Source organism: Bacillus rossius, chromosome 7, assembly GCF_032445375.1.
Source record: "Bacillus rossius redtenbacheri isolate Brsri chromosome 7, Brsri_v3, whole genome shotgun sequence".
Taxonomy (NCBI): domain Eukaryota; kingdom Metazoa; phylum Arthropoda; class Insecta; order Phasmatodea; family Bacillidae; genus Bacillus; species Bacillus rossius.
This window is the reverse complement of record NC_086335.1, coordinates 30650001-30672054: the sequence shown is the minus strand read 5'-3', so window position 1 is coordinate 30672054 and position 22054 is coordinate 30650001. Positions and strand designations below refer to the sequence as shown.

General features: G+C 36.6%; 1 protein-coding gene across 2 annotated transcripts in view; it reads right to left on the bottom strand.

Moving 5' to 3' along the window:
- The window catches only part of LOC134533781 (protein jim lovell), a 48678-nt gene extending 26825 nt beyond the window's left edge, over positions 1-21853 (bottom strand). The window contains exons 1-5 of one of the 2 annotated variants that reach the window (XM_063371432.1): positions 21574-21853; positions 13121-13309; positions 9196-9367; positions 7450-7764; positions 2585-2779 (exon numbers count right to left, since the gene is read on the bottom strand). In XM_063371432.1, the coding sequence (XP_063227502.1) occupies positions 2585-2779; positions 7450-7764; positions 9196-9367; positions 13121-13309; positions 21574-21641 (939 nt within the window). In that variant the 5' untranslated portion in view covers positions 21642-21853. The remainder of the gene's footprint in view (positions 1-2584; positions 2780-7449; positions 7765-9195; positions 9368-13120; positions 13310-21573) is intronic. The other variant, XM_063371433.1, reaches the window with a different exon arrangement.
- Between the last annotated feature and the right edge of the window lie 201 nt (positions 21854-22054).

Below are 22054 nucleotides of genomic sequence, written 5' to 3'. Positions count from 1 at the left end.
GGTATTTGAACTCTGAGAATATTATCGCGCTTTTCATTTTGCTATAACTCACCACTAGATAGCGCTGCAGCACATCAACATATATTCCATTCAAACAATTGCCATTAAAATAGGTATATTGTGATTTTTACTGTCCTTAATCCTCAATAACAGCAAATAGTTATTGTGACTGTGATTAGTATTTGGTGAGTGAGTTTAAAATGGAATACCATGTCCAACGCTTTATAGATTCTATATTACATACAAACCATCCATTTTAAATATATAGAGGTAAATAAATAAATACTGGCAGGACACCGCCTGCTGGGTTCTGCTAGTATCTATAAAGACACTATCAATCTCCTTCAAGAAGTGTAGTGGTAAGACATTGGACTCATATTCCGAGGGACCCAGGTTCAAATCCCGGTCTGACCATCCTGATCTCAGTTTTCCATGTACATATTCCAGAACTTTTCTCCAGCAAATGCTGAAACGGCTCCTTAAGGCCACGGTCGATCTTCCCCAATATCCCATCAGTGTCGCTGTAAGTCACTGTTTCTAATGACCTATCCATTGCCAAGAAACTACACCCAAATTTATAAAAAAAATCTTATTGTTTTTACATGTAATTTTATAACACTAAGCTGTAACCAAAAGTCAAGTACTATTATCCCATACATCAAAATTAAAGAAAAAGGGTTATCTTGCCTAAACACTCTCAGATAAGGCATTTTTGCAAAATGAGTACAATTTACTGTCAGATTTTAAATTTGAATTGCATGACAAGAAGTTACAGGTGCATACCTACTATTAAGATTAAGAATGTACCAGGAATCAATAATTTCAAGAAAATTGCTGGGGTAACAAATAATAAAACTCTAATAAGCATACCCATAAAACATATTTAAGTGTGTTTGCTAAAGAAAGGTTTTTCATAAAGTTAACAATATCAAATTTTATACTATTCTTGGACCAAACACACAGAAAATTAATAGTCTCATTAAATGCTATGCATTTATTGAGGTATCTATTGGTTTCTAACAGAGAAGAATTTTCATATATTTAGCCATAAATCAATAAGTCAATCAAATAGCATACAACATGTTGTGGGGGAAAAAAATTCAGGCAAGGAGTCAAACATAACCAATTTTATAAATAAATAAAAAATACATATATCACTAAGCTCACAAAAATTATGTTTTTTTTTTCTCTTTTAGTTTCGGCATTACTTCGTCAGCAACCTTCAGTATTTTTGCCTCTGTTTTAATATTTCTATTTCTGCTGAGTATTTTTTGTAAACTAAAAAAAATTGGTAATTTTTCAACTCCAAAACTTGATTAAAGAATATAGCAATGTCATTCAGTTGTGAAATAATTTATTGAATTTTGATAAATAATGGCTATTATTAAGTAAAGTTATATAATTGATGTTTTCCTCCCTTTATTTAAAAGAAGTTTTCATTTGCAAGAGAAGAAAAAATTTGTTAGATATAAATGAAAATGCCTTATGTTGAATACAGTTTTGACTGGGACTTGGCGAACAGCTTGTTATGAGGAAGTTTACTTTATCAAGGTTTTACTAATTAAAAGGCTAAAAATAACAAATTATAAATGTAAATTATATGTAAATACAGATGAGGTAAAATTGCTGAATAATGTTCACATAAATACAACTAAGCTTTGAAGACATGCTGTGATACTTTCGTAAAATCTTTTTACAAGAAGAAACCAAACAACTCAAAATTTCTTTATGTTTTTTCATGATTAGTAACTTTCATACATAAATAAAAATTAAGAAGTTTTAAGGAGCTTTTTCAGAATATGAGTCACTTCACATACACATGAATATCACCTCGTAGTTCATAATTAGTGATTTTTCAATTATATGATTTAATTTATCCTCTGCTTCATCACTGACAAAACAAACGCAGGCACAAACAGTAGGTATCTTAGGTGTAATGTATGTAACATCGTGAAACAATCATATAACGCATAGGTATGCGAAACATTGTAATTATGCACTTATAATAGCTAATTTCTATTGTTTCCATCAAAAGAACTGTACGTGAACCGGTTCTTCAGTTTTTTTGGTGTCTTTCAGGAGTTTCGTGACCTGTAGACACTCTGTTGTTGCAAATGAGTTGTCAGCAGGGCCGGTGCAAGGTAAATTGGCACCCTAGGCGAAAAACCTTAATGCCCCCCCCCCCCCCCCCCCCCACCATCCCCCAAACCCGCCGGACACCACAAAAAAAAATTTTCCTTGCCTCAAAATACATCACGTAAGCCTAAGATTTTGTCAACAATCAAATGTAAGCAGTCTTGTGTTTTTTTTTACTTTTTTTGCTTATTACTATTACAAATCATAAACAGGTCACCGTGGACTTTAAATAATTACTTATATCAATATAAACATTCCAAACTGTTACAAAAATCCATTTTCATCTAGTTTCAGTAATCGTTAAACATTTTATATCAGCTGTTGTGTGTCGTGCTGCGCCGCCCCCAGCTACTTGGCGCCCTGGCCAGTCGCCTGGTTCGCCTGCGTGGACGCGCCGGCCCTGGTTGTCAGTATCGGAGCCTCGCGGTCGCAGGTGACGGACGCTCACCAGCGGGTGCGGGGAGGAGACGGGCGTCCGGGGCGGCGCCGAGTGGTGGGACGCAGCCAGGCTGTTGGCAGACGACGGCTTCTTCATGGACAGGTTCTCGGCGACGTCGGCCGGCGGGGACGACGCCAGCGACGGGGAGGTCTTGGACAGGTCCTGCACCCCGCCCAGGTCCCCGGACCTCCTGCGGGGGCGCGCCTGCGGAGGGACTCACGTCAATACAGACCCGTCGTGACAGACCACACAAGACCTTAAGAAGTGGCTGCCTGGCTAGGCCATGAAGTGCTTGATGTGTTAACAAGCCATCTGAAAACACTCCCAAATTTATTTAATACGTAGTTCGGAAATAGACGTAATGGTTTTATTTTTAGGGTTATTTTATTTTAAAACAGATGGTAATTTCTTCATTGTTATAAATACTGTTCACTCAGGAATACATATATTGGTATTATTCCAAAAAAAATAAAACACTTAAGTATATTTTAATACGTACCTATCTCACCGAAATATTGTAAATTTTTTTACTATAATTGATGATGCATTTTAACAATAATATATTGCACGTCTAGCACAGAATTACTAGTAATAATAAAAGAAATCGGCAAGCATGTGTGTGTTTGAAAAATTTACTAACATCAGTACGTAATGTAAAACTGAGTTAGTAAGAGATTCAAGATCAAACTAAGTAACTTGGTCTGTACATTAAAGTACAAATTTCATGCTAAATAAACCAAACTCATTGAATTTGAGTTTTGAAAGATTTCAGTTTTGTGATTTATGTTGCATTTTGATGCTTTATGGTGCATCAACATGCATTTGGGTGTTTATGGTGTATTAACAAGCTTATCTGTGTTATTGTGGTTTTATTGCAAATCACCATATCCCTGCGTTTTCCTATGGTGGTTTCATTTTATACATGTATTTTTTAACAGTGAAAAATGGCTAAAATGGGTGCTTTCAGTAGCCTTTTTGGTATGAAAAATTTGGTACAGACACAGTATTTAAGTACAATACAATTATAGGGTCACCACTTTAAGTTATTGAGAACCACTTAAAGTCCCATAGAGGAGCATTACCAACATGACTGCACACCAGTTCAATGCAGAGTCCCGCGTAGGACCTCCACACTTTTAGAGCTGATGTGCTTAGGCAGCAATACCCCTCCCCCCTTAACCCTTTTCCATGTCATCAAGTCAGCATCTCTTATATCTGAAGTTATAGTGTGCCTCATCCTTAGTTTACAGTGTGTTCAAACAAGTATTTACTCTCTCTTTACAATGCAGATGTATGCTTTAATGCTCTCCTTGTTTCTGTGTGCTGTTACCAGATACACAAAGAAAGAGAGAAAAAATTTTTGACACAACTTTATCATATTTAACTTAAATTATATAGTATACAGTTTCAAAAGCCCTAGCCAAAGATTCTTATATCCCAAACTATGACATACAGGTCTCAAAGCAGATAGTAAATTAGAATATTTTACAGTTTCATAACTTCGAAACGTTATACATCTGTTAGTCGAACCTTCGGTGGCAGCCCTACACTGCTAGATTTGTACCGATACCTCTCATATTCTTTGGGGTAATGGAGAAGGCATAAGAGGTACCGGTCTGTTCGGTTTCTCCTTTAAACGTGTTTCAAAGCTGTATGACAATTGTTTTAAGTAATTTGTAATGCCTGGCCAAAAAACTGTTGCTCTAACTCTTGCAATATATTTCTTGGTGCTCATGTGTCCTAAGTGAATTTTTACCTAAATTCTCTTCCTTAAAAATTAAGTCATCACTAGAGTAGTTCCCTTCATTAATCCTTTGATGTTAAATAGCTCTCCTCTTACCGACCAAAATGCCCAGCATGAAACTGGTACTTAAGTAGATATGAGGCCACCCATCTTGCACAAGTTGTTTCAGCTCCTTGCATGTAGTATCTAAATCTTGTGTCTGCCAATACATTTTATTCAATTTACTCATACATGCTTTCCACGTCATTAGGTAGGTACTCTGATTCTGCCACACCACAACAGCAACTACCAACATTGCCTCACTGCACATCCCTTCATGCAACACACACACGAGGCAACTATAAGATAGTTCTGTCGCAGTGTTCACGTTATCATATTTTTTTGGACAACAAAGATAACTGATCCAGACACAAAGTTATTTGAAATGTGCACATCAAGCTGTAATTATTTCATTTTTTACTTAAACATTGTTCTAAAGACTGCATTTCTTCTCGGGCTGAAGGTTTGTAAAAGAGATAACCACTTAAGCCTAGTAATTATGTAAAAAAATTACTTAAAATAATGTTAAATAACTACAAGCTCTTAATGGGTAGGTAGTCACATTAAAATTATTTCACGCATATACTAAAAGTAATTTGTGCATCCCTCCAGGAGTTTCATCAATAATAGAAAACTACTCATCCATTGAATGTTCTTACGGAGCACAAACATATCAGAGAACATTGTGTACAAATAAATGAACTATAGTTTTTAGACCAATCACAGTTGAAACACTGGTTTACTGACAATGATATGGCAATCAGAATAAGAAGAAACTGTTTAATTGGCTGAGCTGTATTTTAAAATATTAGTTTCACAGCTAATATGAAAAAAAAATTTATTTTATAAAAAAAAACCTTTTAAGCAGTGGCAGTATGTGTTTGTTCAGGTATGCATGTATGAAAAACCATACAAAAATTAATTTAATCCAACAATTATACATATTTATGATGTACATGGTGTGGAAAAATAATGAGTACCTAAGTAGGCTATTTAATGATGCATTTGTTTCACAAGGTAAAATTAACTTATTGTTTATAAAATAGTAGCTGAAGTACCTGGCAATGCCTGGGCTGAACACAAGGTGAAGGGGATTTTTTTTTTTTAAATTGTATGTAGACAGTAATTGTCTTTTTAATTTTAATGTCAAGTGTGTAAAGTTTTATCAAGAGTTGCCCTAATTTTGATTCAATGGCTAGAAAAGGGTTATGTGTTTGGGAAGGGGGGGGGGGGGGGGACTGGAGAAAAGAAGTATACCAAAATTTCATGTATTAAATTAATTTTTTGTTAAAAATTAGATGTAGATAGTAGGTACTTATTTTTAACATCAAGTGTGGAAAAATTTCATTTAAAAGGGCAAAAATAGTGCTTTAAGAGGTAGGAAAGGGAAATGGGAGTTGTTTTTCGTAATCTTGTGTTTTCAGTGAACTTCTTTTTCTTCAATTGGATGTTGATGATGAATTCCCCCTTTATGTATATGAACTTCAGGGTTTAGAATGTCAAATTTTTCCAACAGTGCTACATCTATTGTTATTCTTTTGCCCCATGTTAATGATTAAATTACAGTGGCAGGCTCTACTGTGTAGCTTCGCAAGCTAGGAATGAAGAGCTGACAGTCATCAAGGGAACATTGAAACTACCTGTAGCAGTAGCAGGATTCAGAGCCATGAAGAGAGGGTGGGAAAGGGGGAAGGTGCGGTCAGGGGCAACTTATTACTGTGGCCTGAGTCCCAAGGAGACCCAGAAGGGTTTCAGTATTTTATTTTTTTAAGCATAAGTTTACCCTGGCAATAGGATGAAAACTACCCATCGATTGCCAATTGAATTTACTGGAAACCTCACAAGTTATGTGATAAACACAGATGACGTTTACAGTTATGACCATAGTAACATTTATAAATTTTAGATTCTCTTTTTTAATTGTGGGTGTTTAAAAGTTTTGTATTACATCATGGGGAAGGAGCCTGACAATATTATTTGCCCCGGGCCCTTAGTTTCTCTCGATGGCCATGAGGATGATCCCGGATAGCAAATATACCCAACCAAAACATTGTTCGTGACTTGTAGGATAGAACTTGCCTACACAATTTAGAATAAGTTTATGCAAACTTGTAATTAAGATTTCAGGCCAACCAGATAAGCTTCCTTTAAGTCAACTTAGGCTTAAAGACTAGAAAGAATATTTGCTGCAAGTTAAACAAGCATCAAATAATAAAACTGGCTCAAGCTTTCGGGAGACCTCCATTATGATCTACTTTCAGTATCCTTCCGTCATATGCCTAAATAGCTCTGTTGATGAGTCTTGTTACTTAATGGCTGTGTCGAGCAAGATAAAACTGTTACACTGTCAAAAGTACAAAAAATGTTGATATCAAGCTAAATTTTTTTGTGATGTGTGTAAGTTAAAATAAACCATTTTCACCAGCTGGCCATTTAGGTAAAAATATACTATTTCTTTTTGTAAGATGTTAAGAGGTCACACCAATGTTTCAAGGGCACTACACAACCCGCGTTAACCTCATAAGATTCAATGCTATTTTCATTTTGCTTATAAGTTATTAACTAATATAGATTTCGAAATGATGCTTGCTTGATATGTAAGACAACGATGCTCTTATCAAAGCCCCTTTCTTCAAAAACATGCATAAATTATGGTTTTATACTAATCTTTACTAATATGCATAAGTGTATTGTCTAGGTTTGAACCATAATTTATGCACGTTTTTGAAGAAAGGGGCTTTGATAAGAGCATCGTTGTTTTACATATCAAGCAAGCATCATTTCTAAATCTATATTAGTTAATAAGTTATAAGCAAAATGAAAATAGCGTTGAATCTTATGAGGTTAACGCAGGTTGCGTAGTGCCCCTGAAACACTGGAGTGGCCTTTTAAGTTGAGGATTTGCTTTTCTTAATTTGCTGCAAAACTAACCAGTTTACACCAGTGTGTCAACGCATTCTTTCATTCCCAGTTTACGAGCAGTGCAGTATGCTGTACTCAGACAGCTGTGAACGTACGGCGTTGTTAGGTGGGATGCCACCGGGAGAGATGCACGCCAAGCACGACATGTGTAGGCAGATGGGTGTGTTACCTTGCGTACCTGCTTTCTCCGAGGCTGCGGAGAAGCGCACAGCTCCCCCGCGGGCGGCGGGAAGACGTCGCCGAACGAGATGTGTGGCAGGTGGGGCACCTGGGGCAGCTTGAGGGGCGGCTCGAAGTGCGCGGGGGAGAAGGAGGGCGGCCCGGGTGCGTCGTGGGGGAAGCTGCCCCGGGGGTGGGGCGGGAACAGCCCCATCTTCTCCAGGCTGGCGAGGGGCGGGGGCGGCGGCGGTGCCGGGGAGAAGGAGCACCGCCCCGGGGCGTCCTTGTCCGAGACCACTGGCTCCGTGTGTGCTAGCCCACGCACCTGGAAGCACACGCACACTTGTTCATCCTACACATTATCTTCCACAAAACAATCACATTCTATCCATTCTCTGTTAAGTGTCCTGTCTGCCAACCTCACACAATTACATAGTACAGTAAACTCCCTATTATCCGCGCATGTTACGAAAAAATACAGCACATATGTAAATCTGTATTTTATTACAAGTGAGCAAATTTGAACTCTACTGACGAGTGTATTGTGTGCAGTATACAGTAAAATGCCACAGGCCTTCTCGGAACTCGCGCAGTGTCTAATGAAGTCTCTGAGTACGTACAGTCCTGTATCCTTGTTACAAAACAAGTACCGAGCACTTTTATGTTTCATTACTGAAATGTATTGTATGTTAATTATTTAGTAAAATACTAACATTTTAGCACCATTTAAAAATTTTTACTGTTAATTGTAACTTTTACTGTACATACATTTTTAGAATTTTAAGTTGAAATTAATGTTTCCATTTTTGTTTCCCATTTTCGGCTCTTTTGCGGATTATCCGCGATTTTCACTATCCGTGGTGGCCCTGCCACTTAATTTCGCGGATAATCGGGAGTGTACTGTATATCACACCATCAACTCTCTACCAACCATACAAATTTACATATACCATAATTTATATATTTATAAGTTCAACAAAAAAGGAACTGCTTCTGCAGAAATTGCGTGGGAAATGGAGGATATGTACAGTCTGCATTCATTAAAAAGGCATTCTACAGTTCCGCACATTCAGTAATTTAGCACTAAATGAGCAGCTAGCATTCACATATTTTCAGGTAGGTTTGGACATTTGATAACAAATGCTATGTGATATCGGAGACTGTTTTAAACAAAAATGCTCATGTGTAGTTTTTATGGAGTTGACAATTGGAACGTACAAAAGAGAGATGCTGGGAAGATCAGAGCAATAGGTATGAAGTTTATGACGAGTATGTTGGCAGTTACAAGGCGAGGAGGTGCAAGCAAGAGCAGAAGTACAAGACTTGAATGAGATAATGGAAAAAATAAGAATGAGATGGTTTGCCCATGTGCAGAGAATGGGAAAAGAGAGGGCTGCCTAGGGAAATTATGGAATTGTGGTACGCAGGAAGAAGGCCCCAAGAAAGACCGAGAAGGAGGTGGGAAGAGCAGACAGTTAAAAGAGTGCAGGAAAGAGGACACGAATAGAACAGAGTGAAGGAGGAGGAATGGCGGAGTGCCATACGAAGATGGAGGCATTTTACTTTGCTGGCCCGGCCGCAGGCTGAAAGCAGTTGATTATGATGGTGGTGATGTATTGAATAAATTTTTCTTGGGTACTTTCCCCATGTATACCTTACTGTTCGATAACCCTACAAACTCGCCCATCCGTCACTGATGTTCGGAACATGCTGGATTAAAGGACCTTCACTGTACCTGGCCGTGATCCTGACTGACCTGCAGAGACTCGGCGGCCTTGATGAGCGAGGCGAGCTGGTCCTGGATGACGCTGATCTCGCCCTTGTACATGAAGTCCACTATCGCCTGCACCTCCCAGCCGCGGAGGTCCTTCAGCACTATGACTGGGTGCTTGCATGGGTTCTCCGAGAATATCCTCTGGAAGTACGGGCTGAAACCAGAAACATTTCCTGGCAATAGTAACATACTTTTAGTGTTAGAAGTGATTTGAGTTTGGCAGGCAAATGAGGCTAATTAATTGCTTGATACATGTCCAATAAGAATATTTCCAATTAATTGGAGATTTTTCACTGTTTGAAGAAAACCTCCATAAATTCTATTAAACCTTGATTAAATTACAAACATCTCGTTAATAATAAAGTAATACAAAATAATACTAATACCATAATAATTAAGGAAAACCTTAAAAAAAAAAACTATTTGGATAAAATGATACTCCAAACTGCAAGGTTTTACTGAAGAGAAGAATTAACAAGCTTAGATTCCTAAACCATTGGATTTCAGTTTCTTCAATATCAATGAAATTAATGGAATTGACCGATTCCTGATTAATAACTTACCTAACATAAGAAAACAATTGTAAAGGACTTTGTAGCAATAGTATATTAATATATTGTTACGAACGTGAGCAAGGCCGCGACACGTGCAGGTGCACAGCTGGCTGACATCATGTGGCCGTGCAACATGAGACGCTCTGCGCGCACCTGGGTCGCCGCTTCCCCCCTCCTTCCCTCCGCTAACCGCGTGGCGCTGATAGTTTGACATCCGAAACCTGACAGCTGCGAAGATACGCGAGCCGCCGACACGTGTTTCGAGAGATTTCTGCCGTCGGTTCGGCGTGGAATGACGTCACTGGCCCCAGCCGCACTCGCGAATTCGAGAAGGCACCTGGGCTATATATATGCCTGGGACGCCAACCTCGGGGTCTGAGTCAGTGAGAGTTCAGGCGGGAGCTTTCCCGCGGCGGAGTTTCCGGGGCGATAGTGCCGCGGGTGTGGCAGAGTGGCGAAATCCTTGGACGAAGGTTCCAGGGCAGGAGTTCAGTGGAGTCGGGAGTTTTCCCACTGCGGAGTTTCCGGGCGATAAAGCAGCAAAGTCCCTGGAGGAAGGTTCCAGGGCGAAGAGACAGTTCCGGGCGATAGTGTCGCGGCCGCGGCGGAGTTCCGAGCGAGGCATTGAGTGGGATCTCGGCGAAAGGAAGTGCGACGGCAGCGGTGACGGAGTCCCGCGGCGGAGGACCATGAGGGGTGCTGCGGCGAGAGTTGCGCCAGAGGTGCGGCCCAGCGAGGTGTGTGAAAACGAGTGACTGGGGAAGCAACATTTTTTTAAGTGTAATTGATTATTAGCCATTTTAGAAGATTAATTGTAAGTGTCATAAGTAGTGGCCATCAATAAAACTGTGTAGTGTGTAGTAAAATCTATTAATTGGGCTATCCTTTACGAACCCGGTAAATCGTAACAAGATATTGGCATTATACTAAACTATTGATTTGTTTCAATAATGTTTAACATAAAGTGTCACATATACATGTAGCTTACATAACTTTTCTTTAATAACACCATTAAAATTATTTTGTGTTTCATTAGATATAATTTTGGTATGTTTTATTGGATCTGAGATATGAAATTACAAAATGCATATGTAGCCATTTGTGTAAAACAAATTTTGTTGTATGATAGTTTTATTTATAACAAATAGGTTACTTCAAGCAATCTTACAGTAGGCCCTATAGTATAGTATTACTAAGGTTGTAACTACAGCCAAATATATCATAATTATTAAAAACCAGAGCATTTTGTTATAGTCTAAAAGATGTGACCAACAAGAGTAATTTCAGGATATTGGAAAAGTCTAGTAACAGTAACTACAAGCAAAAGTGAAGCCAAATAAACGGGACAGTTGCCAGTACACGACTGGATAAAATTGCTCTTTTGAATATGGCAGTAATAAAAGCAAAACTTGGTAGTTTTTTAAAGACAAAACAAAAGAAAAAGTACTTTTTATTCTGGCGCAACAGCTATATTCGACTCCCCTCCTGACTCCACTCCTACCCCCTATAATCAGGCTTTATGAATTCCCTAACACACACAACCCCCCCCCCCCCTTTCTTGCAACAACCAAAGGAAGCTGAAGTTTTAGTTCTGTCAATTGTAACAAACAAAATCTTCTACCTCAAGACAACTTAGCAGCTTTTGCTTGCTCTAAGGCTGGTATTCCAAGAAACAAAAATAAGGGTTTAGGTATTGAATATGCTATACCTGTACCCTAACTGTATTCCTAGTGCACGATAAAACACAGCCCGTCTCTTATTTTTAGGCAACAAATTTTTGTGTCCTAACAGTTGCCGTTCTGTTGCCCAAATTCTGTGCAAGCACAGAGCTAACTTTTTCGTTGATTTCGTCCAGATAGTGGACCTGCATCTGGTGCCCTTAACTCGCGTATAGTTATTTTTATGATCATGGGGGGATGTACCAATCGTTTTGGTGTGCCAAATGAAACTTTATCAAGCAAAACTATCATGAAATGAATTTTGTACACTTTAATGGCCATAACGATAAATAATCGCAACTTTAAGAGTACTTAAGACAATTTTAACTACACCATTTTTTTCACGTGATAGTGCTGCAATATGTAGAACTTTTAGCATAACAAATGTATTGATAGTGGTGAAACGTCTGCTAGAATGTATTGAATTCAGTTCCTAGCCTCATGCAGGGCACAATTTGTTAAAACTGTTTCTTTTTCATCACCTAACAGGGATGGGTTTGGACATGTTCTGGAATATGGCCTGCGATTTATGTTACAGCTGTATCCCAACAAGTAAGTGCTTATTCGTTACCTTGCCCGAATGTTTTGGAATGCCGCTCTAAGACTGATACATGTTAGTCCATTTGAGAATGTTACTTTTTTGTGATGAGTAGAGCCTCAATAATTTACTTATTTGTTTATTTATTTAAATATTTATATTTGGGAAGGGAAGGTAATGGGTCTGATTGCCCCTTTCCCCATCACTTCTCTTGCTATTCCACTAGCATTGTGAAAGCAGGTGCTGATGGAGGGTTGAGGGTCAAGGCTCACTTGCATGCGGAGAAGAGTTGAGGACAAAGGGTCAAGGGTCGAAGCAACCCTGCTTGCAGGGAAGGGTTGAGGGTTGAGGATCGAAGTCCACCTTGATGCAGGAAAGTGTCAAGGTTCAAAGAGCACCTGCTTGCGAGGAAGGTTCAAGGGTAAAGGCTCACTTGTATGCGGAGAATAGTGGAGGGCAAAGGGTCAAGGGTCGAAGCAACCCTGCTTGCAGGGAAGGGTTGAGGGTTGAGGATCGAAGCCCACCTTGATGCAGGAAAGTGTCAGGGTTCAAAACACACCTGCTTGCGAGGAAGGTTCAAGGGTAAAGGCTCGCTTGCATGCGGAGAAGTGTTAAGGACAACGGGTAAAGGGTCGAAGCAACCCTGATTGCAGGGAAGGGTCGAGGGTTTAGGATTGAAGCCCACCTTGATGCAGGAAAGTGTCAAGGTTCAAATCACACCTGCTCACGAGGAAGGTTCAAGGGTAAAGGCTCACTTGCATGCGGAGAAGTGTTAAGGACAACGGGTCAAGGGTCGAAGCAACCCTGATTGCAGGGAAGGGTCGAGGGTTTAGGATCGAAGCCCACCTTGATGCAGGAAAGTGTCAAGGTTCAAAGCACACCTGCTCACGAGGAAGGTTCAAGGGTAAAGGCTCACTTGCATGCGGAGAAGTGTTAAGGACAACGGGTCAAGGGTCGAAGCAACCCTGCTTGCAGGGAAGGGTTCAGGGTTGAGGATTGAAGCCCACCTTGATGCAGGAAAGTGTCAAAGGTCGAAGCACACCTGCTCGCGAGGAAGGTTCAAAGGTCAAGGCCGAGAGCCAAGGGCTGAGGCTCACCTGCAGGCAGACAGCACCACCTTGTGGGCCCGCACGCTCGCCTCCTCACACACCAGCGTCACATCCACCAGCGTCTCGTTCTGCAGCAGCGTGTCGAAGGCGTTCAGGATGTGGTTCTGGTGGTTGTTCCACCGCAGGCTGTAGTGCGGCGACGCCATGGCCGCCCGACCTTCACAGCGCTGCAGCCCGCTGAAAATCCCCCACGTCAGCTCAGGGTGCATACTTCTATACCACATCAAGAACATTTATTTATTGTTAAGTTTTGAAACAAATGAATCAGTGTCACATCAGGGGTGGCACCATACAAATAAAGGATAATTATGTAAAACATGACATTAAATATGTCAGAAAATGGCTTTAGAATATTTACAAATTTATGGTCTCATATGCTGAGCCTTTATAGTTTCATACAACCTTTTACGAAAGAAAACTATCAGATATAATTTTTTTAAGTGTTTAAGTACACATAAATATACACTCCAAAGTAAATAAATAAAGTATAATTTGGGGCTTGGGAAACACAGTTAAACCTCATTACTAGCATTCCTGTTAACATAAAATTTTTGTTAATATAAAGTGTTTTCGCAGTCCCTAGCAATCACATAGTAGTTATAGTGATATGTTATTTGTTTAGTACAATAGTATGATTGTTTTTGTTCCAAGGATAGACAATTACATCTAGTAAAGGATAATTAATACAAATATCCCTGAATAAAGTAAAAATACAATGTGAGTTTCAACTAAAATAACAGGTATTAATGCCATTGCTTTGGTTTGTTTAAGGTTGGGGAAAAGAGCTTAGAAATTTTATTCTTCCAAATTTGATGGTGCTGTGTCTTTTTGTAGGTAATAATCTATACCTTTTATTTATTTATTATATTATATTTAAATTTGATACAAAGGAAAATGATTTTTTTTGTATACACAGGTGTAGTAATCCTAAAATTCTATTTTACAATCCCTAAAATAAAGTAAATATGGTGTAGTATAAAATTTGTTGCAAGTTTTAACTTTATTTGAATTATATTTTATAGTTATATATAATTTGTGATTGAATTTAAATTTGTTTGGTTAATAAGAAACCTCATTATTGCAAAGTAAACTAATTATTGTCCCTTCAGGTTTTAATTAATGAGTTTTGGCTGTAAATCGTCAGTATGGAATCTTGAAGCATCGCAATTCTAATTAGTGCAATATAAGATACAAAATTTTCTTACTATTTCAGATATCTCAAAGCTGAAAATTTAAATACTTAATGGTATTTGCAAGTGTCGGTTGATCTTATGCAACGACGGTCCTGGTTGTGTGTGATCGCTAAGTCATCACACTCGTGGCAAGGGTCGTGGTTTCATTCTCAACACCCTGGCATGACTCATATTTATGAGTACTGAGTAGGTACCGGAGTGGTCCCAAGTCCACTTTAATTGTAGAGATCCCATCATCTTAAGCCTCTGTGCATAACCGTGTGAGGTAAATCATATAAAGATCAAATCTAATCAAACAAATTATTTTGTTTTTTCATTGTGTGTAGACCAATGAAAGCCAACAACACTCTTTTTGAACACCAGATATCATTTTCGAACCGACCCGACATCCAGATATGATTTTTTTTCTTAACTAATCCAAAGGTAATACTCTTATTAATTATTAAAAGTCTTGGAACAACGTTTAACTGTCGTATTATTCTGTTGAGTAGCCAAATAATGCAATATATGGCATGTGATAAAGAAACAAAAAAGTATTATCTTAAAATTAGAATTTATAATAAAAATAAATAAATCAAAACTAAGAAGAGTATCACTGAAACAATACATTCTGTACAAAAATATAATAAAATATTTTTCAATAGGTAGTTCTGTGAGAATATCATGGCTTCATAACATTTTTTGCTGACATCTTATTCTACATATGTGCAAACAAAAAAAAATGCTAATAAACTACAGTATAGGTACAATATACATGATATATGTATCTATCGTTGAAAGATTACTTAAGCGGGCTGGGGGAAACGATGTTGTGGGCCGTATCTGGCCTGCAGGCCACCAGTCTGCCATCACTAGTGTAGAACATTAGTTATCAAAATTCTGTTGGATTCAAAATATACCACTAAATTTACAAACACGATTATTTTTAGTTATGACTTAAATAATATATTTGAATTATCAAAAAACAGGCAATACAACTTTAATCATGGTAAACCAAACAGATGATTGATTCCCAGTAAAAATAAAGGTTTTTAAGTTGTAACAATATAACCATAAACCTGATTTGGTTAATAAAATAATAATAGTTATCCTTTTTTTCAATACCTACAGACAACAAAATAGTCAACCCAGGTCCATCAAGGAAAAATTTATTAATAATTTACTACCATTTATTAAACTTTTATAAAAAAAAACTACCATGAAAGTCTAGCACTAATTTGAATCACCTTAACTAAAAAAAATTTACACGTAAAAAGTTAAGAAATGAAGATTAAATCTTTGTATTTCTTTACAAAAAAAAACAGGCATTGAGTAGATGTGATCATTCCTTTAAAATGACTGGCACTTATTTGCACAAAATATTAATGCTTTATTTAAAATTTGATATTGTTTGTACCGTATGCATTCCTATACCATTCATCCAATCTCGATGAGACTTTGCAAACTTGAGCTTTGAAATAAGAGGTCATTGTTTAGGTGAGATTTCAAACAACCACCCCATCCCTCTTTACCCCCTTAAAACCGATTATTAGCCTATGTACTGTGATGTATGAGAAAAAGTGAGTTAATACTTGAGGGGATCCTATGATCCTGGTCTCCCTTAAACAATAGCTAAACAACAATGAAAAATGGATTGGAACATGAAAATAACATTTTATGACAATAAAAAAACAACACAGATGAGCATTGGTGTGAATGTCAAACATGCACCAAATTTATTTTACAAAAATTAAAAAACTGATAATAATATAACTGAACTTGATGTAATGAAATAGTAGCATTTTGCAGGAACTATTATTTATCTTTTAAACATCACTAGTATGTGAAAATTCTTTATTTAAAGTGTTGGCTATCTGACAACAGAAAAATATCATTTACTGAAAAATATTTTTTTCTAAACACTTCACCAAGTTTGTGAGGTGTATGTTCTTACAAATATTTTGACTGTAGCTTCTGGGTCCATGTTTGCATTTTGAAAACTAATTTAACCTTTTTTAATTTACTATTAGCTCTTATTAGCCATGTTTTAAAACACAATTATAAAAGGAAGAGCCAACAACTTACCTGATATAAATTTTTAAGAAATTTGTTGTTAATGTGTAATGATTTTTTTTCTCCTTACTTCATAAGGGAAGGCAGTACGTAATCTGCCCCCTCCCCCAAATTCACCAAATTCAACCTTTGTTATACATATTCAGTTCCCCCCCCCTCCCCCTTCTACCAATAAACTTCTTATATAAGTTCTAGTAAAATCTTATTTGTGACTATGAAAAAGTTTTGCAATCTTTTTTTGCAATTTTTTTTCTAACATCTTCTTTTTTGTAGTAATATCTTACAATCGTTTAGTGAAAAGTGCACGTGAGGACATTAATTCCTGAAATTATGCACTGAAATTCAATGCCATTAAAAAAAAGAGGTTTTCAGCTGATCGCTTACAAATAATATGTCTTGATCATAGGGTATCCTGTACAACAATTAAATTCATCTCTCTTAAGCTTTAAATCCACCTTTAGCAGTGATTGGGAAAACAGTTTTGTTGGGGGGGGGGGGGGGGGGGTAAGCAGAGAAGGGAGGTTTAAGTTAAGCATATTTAGCACCCCCCCCCCCCCCCTCAAATAGGAATAATTTTCCTGAACATAACTAAATCAGGCATTTTGAGGTAGGTACCGGAAACATTTTTTGAACTGTGTATTGCAGTAAAACCCTCTTAACCCGTCCTTTGTCGCGTGTAACAATTTTACACCATTGGTCGAGCGTGAGAAGTTTCTCACATTAGCTTCTTTCAATAAAAAAATGTATCTGTTATTCATATAGTATATTTTGTGCCCTAAAATAATTTTGATCCTACATTTGCATTACCGTAATTGTTTTTCATGTATAACTAGCTGAAGTACCCAGCATTGCCCTGGCTAAACACAGGGTGAAAAGGATTTTTTTTCAATTTTTTGTGTACAGTAATTATTGTCTTAATTTTAATATCAAGAGTGCAAAATTTTCACCAACAGTTGACCAAATTCTGATTCAAGCGGTAGAAATGGGTGATGAGGATAAAGGGTTCAGAGGGGAGCTAAGTCTCATGTATTCAATTAACGTTTTGTTAAAAATCAATTGTATATGGTGGTGTTTTTATTTTTAACGTCAAGTGTGAAAAATTTCATTTGGAAGGGCCAACATAATGTTTTAGGGGTAGAAAAGGGAAGTGGGGGTTGTTTTTTGTAATTTCATGTTTTCAGTGAACTTCTGTTTCTTCAATTGGATGTTGATAAATTCCCTTTTTTTGTAAGTGAACTGTTCAAAATTTCACCAAGGAGACCCAAAAATCTGTTATAATCAGTAGTAAAATGGAATGGGGGTAGTTATTTCTAAACTTCATGTAGCCAGGAATAAGGGTAGGTTTATCAGAAATTTTAATTTTATTTTTTATATCAAGTGTGAAAAATGTTATCATGGAGTGAAAAATTCTCCTTAAAGGAGTGAGAAAAACGGATGGGGTAGTTTTTTGAAATATTATGTATTCAATAAACATTTTTTATGAAAATCAGAAGTAGACAGTAATTTGCCTCTTAATTTAAATGCAAAGTGTGCTAAATATCATTAAAATGTATAGGCCTACATTGTTAATGTTAAGTGTTTATATGGAAAAGCATACATGACTGTAAATGTTTTATAGAATTTTTGATTGACAATTGTTTAGAAAGAAAAAAAAAATTTTTTTTTTGATAAAGGCTTTTTTTTTTCCCATACACAACAAAATGATCTGACATTCTTCAAAACAGTGATAAAACAAATGTTTTCTACTGCTGTAGAGTACTTGTGTTATACTCAATTTTTAATTAAATAGAACATAGCAAATATATACTTGAATAAAAATGATAGCTCATGACTAAATCTAATAAACTATAGCAAAAAAAAAAGGTAGCATTTGTCCAATTTCAAAATCATAATCAGGATTTTAGGACAACAAATAATTTTTCTCTTCAATTAATTTTTTCAATGACACAAATAACAACAAAAGGAAGTTTAATTTTCTTCAACACCTGTACACTTTAAATGAGTCCATTGTTGGTAAGGTTCTTCTACAATCAGTTTAAAAAATGATTCAGTGCAGTAATTACATTGTAAATCTTTATCATTCTCTCAATTCTTTGTGATTAGGACTACATGACTAAATTCCTTATGGAGAATGTTATAAGTGATATTTAGACACAGATATATTTTGAGAATAGAAATAGGCTTGCTTCATGTATTAATATATACAGTCCAATACTGTGTTTTCTGTGACATAGTGTAAAAGAAAACTTTAAACAGGCTAATGAAAAAAATTTAGGTAATCTCTATAGGTATTATAAAATTATTATTTTAACATTTATTTGCAATTATGAAGATACTCTGATTATTTACATATTTGATTCTTTATTGGCGTACATTCATTTATGAATGTTGTTTTTACTATCATTGCCACTTTCCTGATATAGCCTAACTTATATGGTGTTATTTTCATTTGTATAACTACTTGTGGAAAATTTATGGACCAACCATGTTTGAGATGTAACAATCCAATGGTTTATCACAATAAAAGTGGAATGCTTAAGATGTAAATGCATGAAAATCAAAAAATTAATAACTGTAGGTATTTTTTTTAATGTTCAATTAAGTATAGTATCTGATTTGATTTAAAGAGTATTATAATAAAGTACGTAGTTTGATTTATTTTTGCTATCTAGATATCCTTGCAACATTAAAATACTGCCTCATTTAGAAAAAAAAAACTTTTAATAAATTAAAGGTTTTTAAGATTTCATAATATAATATCAAATATTTATATTAGGATTAACATTTTTTTCTTTTATGATATGAAAGTTCATAACAATTTTTTTTTGCTTAAACTTTTACTATATTTTATTTGTTTCTAACTAAATAATGAGACATTGAATTTTTTTTTATTTGTAAAAATATTTTTTTTTGGGTGATAAAAATATTTACTTGTGTAAATAGTATGATTATATATATATATATATATATATATATATATATATATATATATATATATATATAATTAAGTACAGGGCCGCAACTAGGGGGGAGCAAGCGGGGCATACGCCCCGGGCGCAAAGCTGTGGGGGCGCCGAAATTGCTTGCATTGTAATTCCTACTACAACTGGTAACTGGTAAAATGTTTTTTAACTTGCATGCCAGGAATGTCTAATCTGATTTATAATATAACGTCTCAACATATTTATTTTAAAATACTTTGAAAAAAATGGTAAGTTCATCATTAACATAAAAAATTGTAAAGGGAGAAGTTAGAAAGTTTTAATGCGTCCTCTATACGAATACAGTACAATGATGTCAGAGAGGGTGGTACCACTGGCTGTGAGGAAGCAGTGGCGATGGAATAGTGAATGCCTTAAAATCCCGGTTTCAGGCTCTTCAAGCAATAATTGACAAGTTTAGCTTTTTAAATGGGAATAACATCTACAAAATGGAAGTTAAAGATTTGAAGACTGCAGCCAAATGGTTGTCTGAAACATACAAAGATGAAATCAATGGTGAAGAAATAGTTCAAGAAATGGAAAGTTTTAAACATCACGCCTTGGCAGTTGATGACACTATGAAAACAGCATCTGCAGTGACCCTCTTGAAGCTCATTCACGAACACAGAATTGAAGAAGGATATCCAAACCTGACCACAGCCCTTAAGATATTTCTTACTCTTCCTGTAACAGTTTCTTCAGGTGAAAGAAGTTTCAGGAATTTTAAAATTAAAAAAAAAAATATTTAAGAAATAGTATGAGGCAAGACAGGCTGTCGAATTTCAGCATTATTTCCATAGAACACAAGAGAGTATCCTCTATTTGCTATGATGATATCATCAAAATCTTTGCTGCAAAAAAGTCTCGCAAGTTGAATTTGAATCTTTAAAAAACATTTATGACGACAATTTAATGAACAAGTCTAGTGATTATACGGACTACTTTATGGACATAGTGGGTTCATGCATGGAAGTTACAGTAGCACAGAAACTGTTACATGTAGGTATGGAAAATGCTTAAATAGCACCATTTTTCCATGGGAGGCCCCCGGACCCCCGCTTTATTGGTGTGGTATGTGCAAAAAAAGAGGGGGGGGGGGGGGCGCACGAATCCATTCATGCCCCGGGCGCCAGAGACTCTAGTTGCGGCCCTGATTAAGTAGGTTTATTTTGTATGGCGGAGGTTCTCACAGAGGTAAAATTAAGTCTGAAAATTTCACCTCAATTGCAGGTTAACGTTTGTCTGCATTAATTTTTATATGCAGTGGCGTATCCAGGATTTGTGTATGGGGGGTGTTAAGAAGCATGGCCCCCCCCCCCCCTCCCTCACCGTATTAAAGCGGGGGGTCCGGGAAAAATTTGGATTTTAAGATTTTAGCAGTTTTCGGTACTTAAATTAAAATATTGTAATGGTAAATATTTTATTAATTTTAATATGAAATTTGTTTGAGTGATGAATAAGAAATTAATTAAAGATTTGGTGCTAAGGGGGGGGGGGGGGGGTTTGAACCCCTAACCCCCCCCCCCCCCCCCCCCTGGCTACGCCCCTGGTTACATGAAGTGTTCATTAGCAGAACTTTTGATTTATTCATGCCATAGTGATTTCTCTTATCTACCTAGTCTTGGTAAAATGTGCTTGCTTACATGTTTAACCTCATGTGACATGGGTCATGGGTTCAACCTCATCCTTATTACCTAGCATATTCCATACACATTTATGAGTATATTTATGAGGAATGAGTCTGTTACCGAGTGGTTCGGAAACGATTGTAAACTTGGAATCCTCATCACATTTAACCCCACCCCTTTATCTTTTCTAAATGCTGACTCCTAGAAACTCCTTGAGTAGATAAAAATATTATGAATGATAACCACCAAAATCCTTAAATTAAAAAAAATATATATATTTTTTTTTATTATTCAAACAGACCAGTACTGTCTATAAATACTATCAAAGTTAATGGGTGAATTTTATAATTATGACCAAACGTTTGGCCACTTCAAGGTTAATAATTTAAAATATATATGAAATGAATAATTACAAGGCTAGAAGAAAATATCAAATCAATGCCATTCAGGTAAGATTCCCAGTTGCCTAATATTAGAGCAGCTCAAAATATTATCTGTTTATTAATGACTACGCTACAAGTAATTAAATAACACTAGCGGAATCTCTTTGAGCTATCCGTTAGCTTGGAAACATGAAGGTAACTTACAAACAATCGAACATCCACGTCCAGTTTTGAGCCACGTAAATTCTTTCCACGAAGTGATAAAGTAACATGGCAAACTTTTTCTGTTCCGTCTATCGCGTCTGTACTAGGACTTGTTTACAATTGCAGTATCAGGAAATTAAGTACGTACTAATGTCAGCCGATACACGTGATTGTTAATGAATAAACTAATATTGCAAGACATAGTTACTATTCCCCCCTCCTCCCCGAACAAAACTTTCATCAGAAAATGCGATGCACAAAGAGAGAAAATCGGAGTACCGCACACTGCGCGTCGCGCGAACTGATTCTTACCCACAAGTGTTGCCAACAGCAGCCAAAAAAACCCACAGATATTCCTTTTATCTCTGCTTGCAACCTGAAATCTACAACTTATAACTTGTCCTCTTATTTTCTGACCGAGAAAGAAGTGTATTTCACTTAAATTTTAAACTGATACACTATACCAAAACGAATGTATATT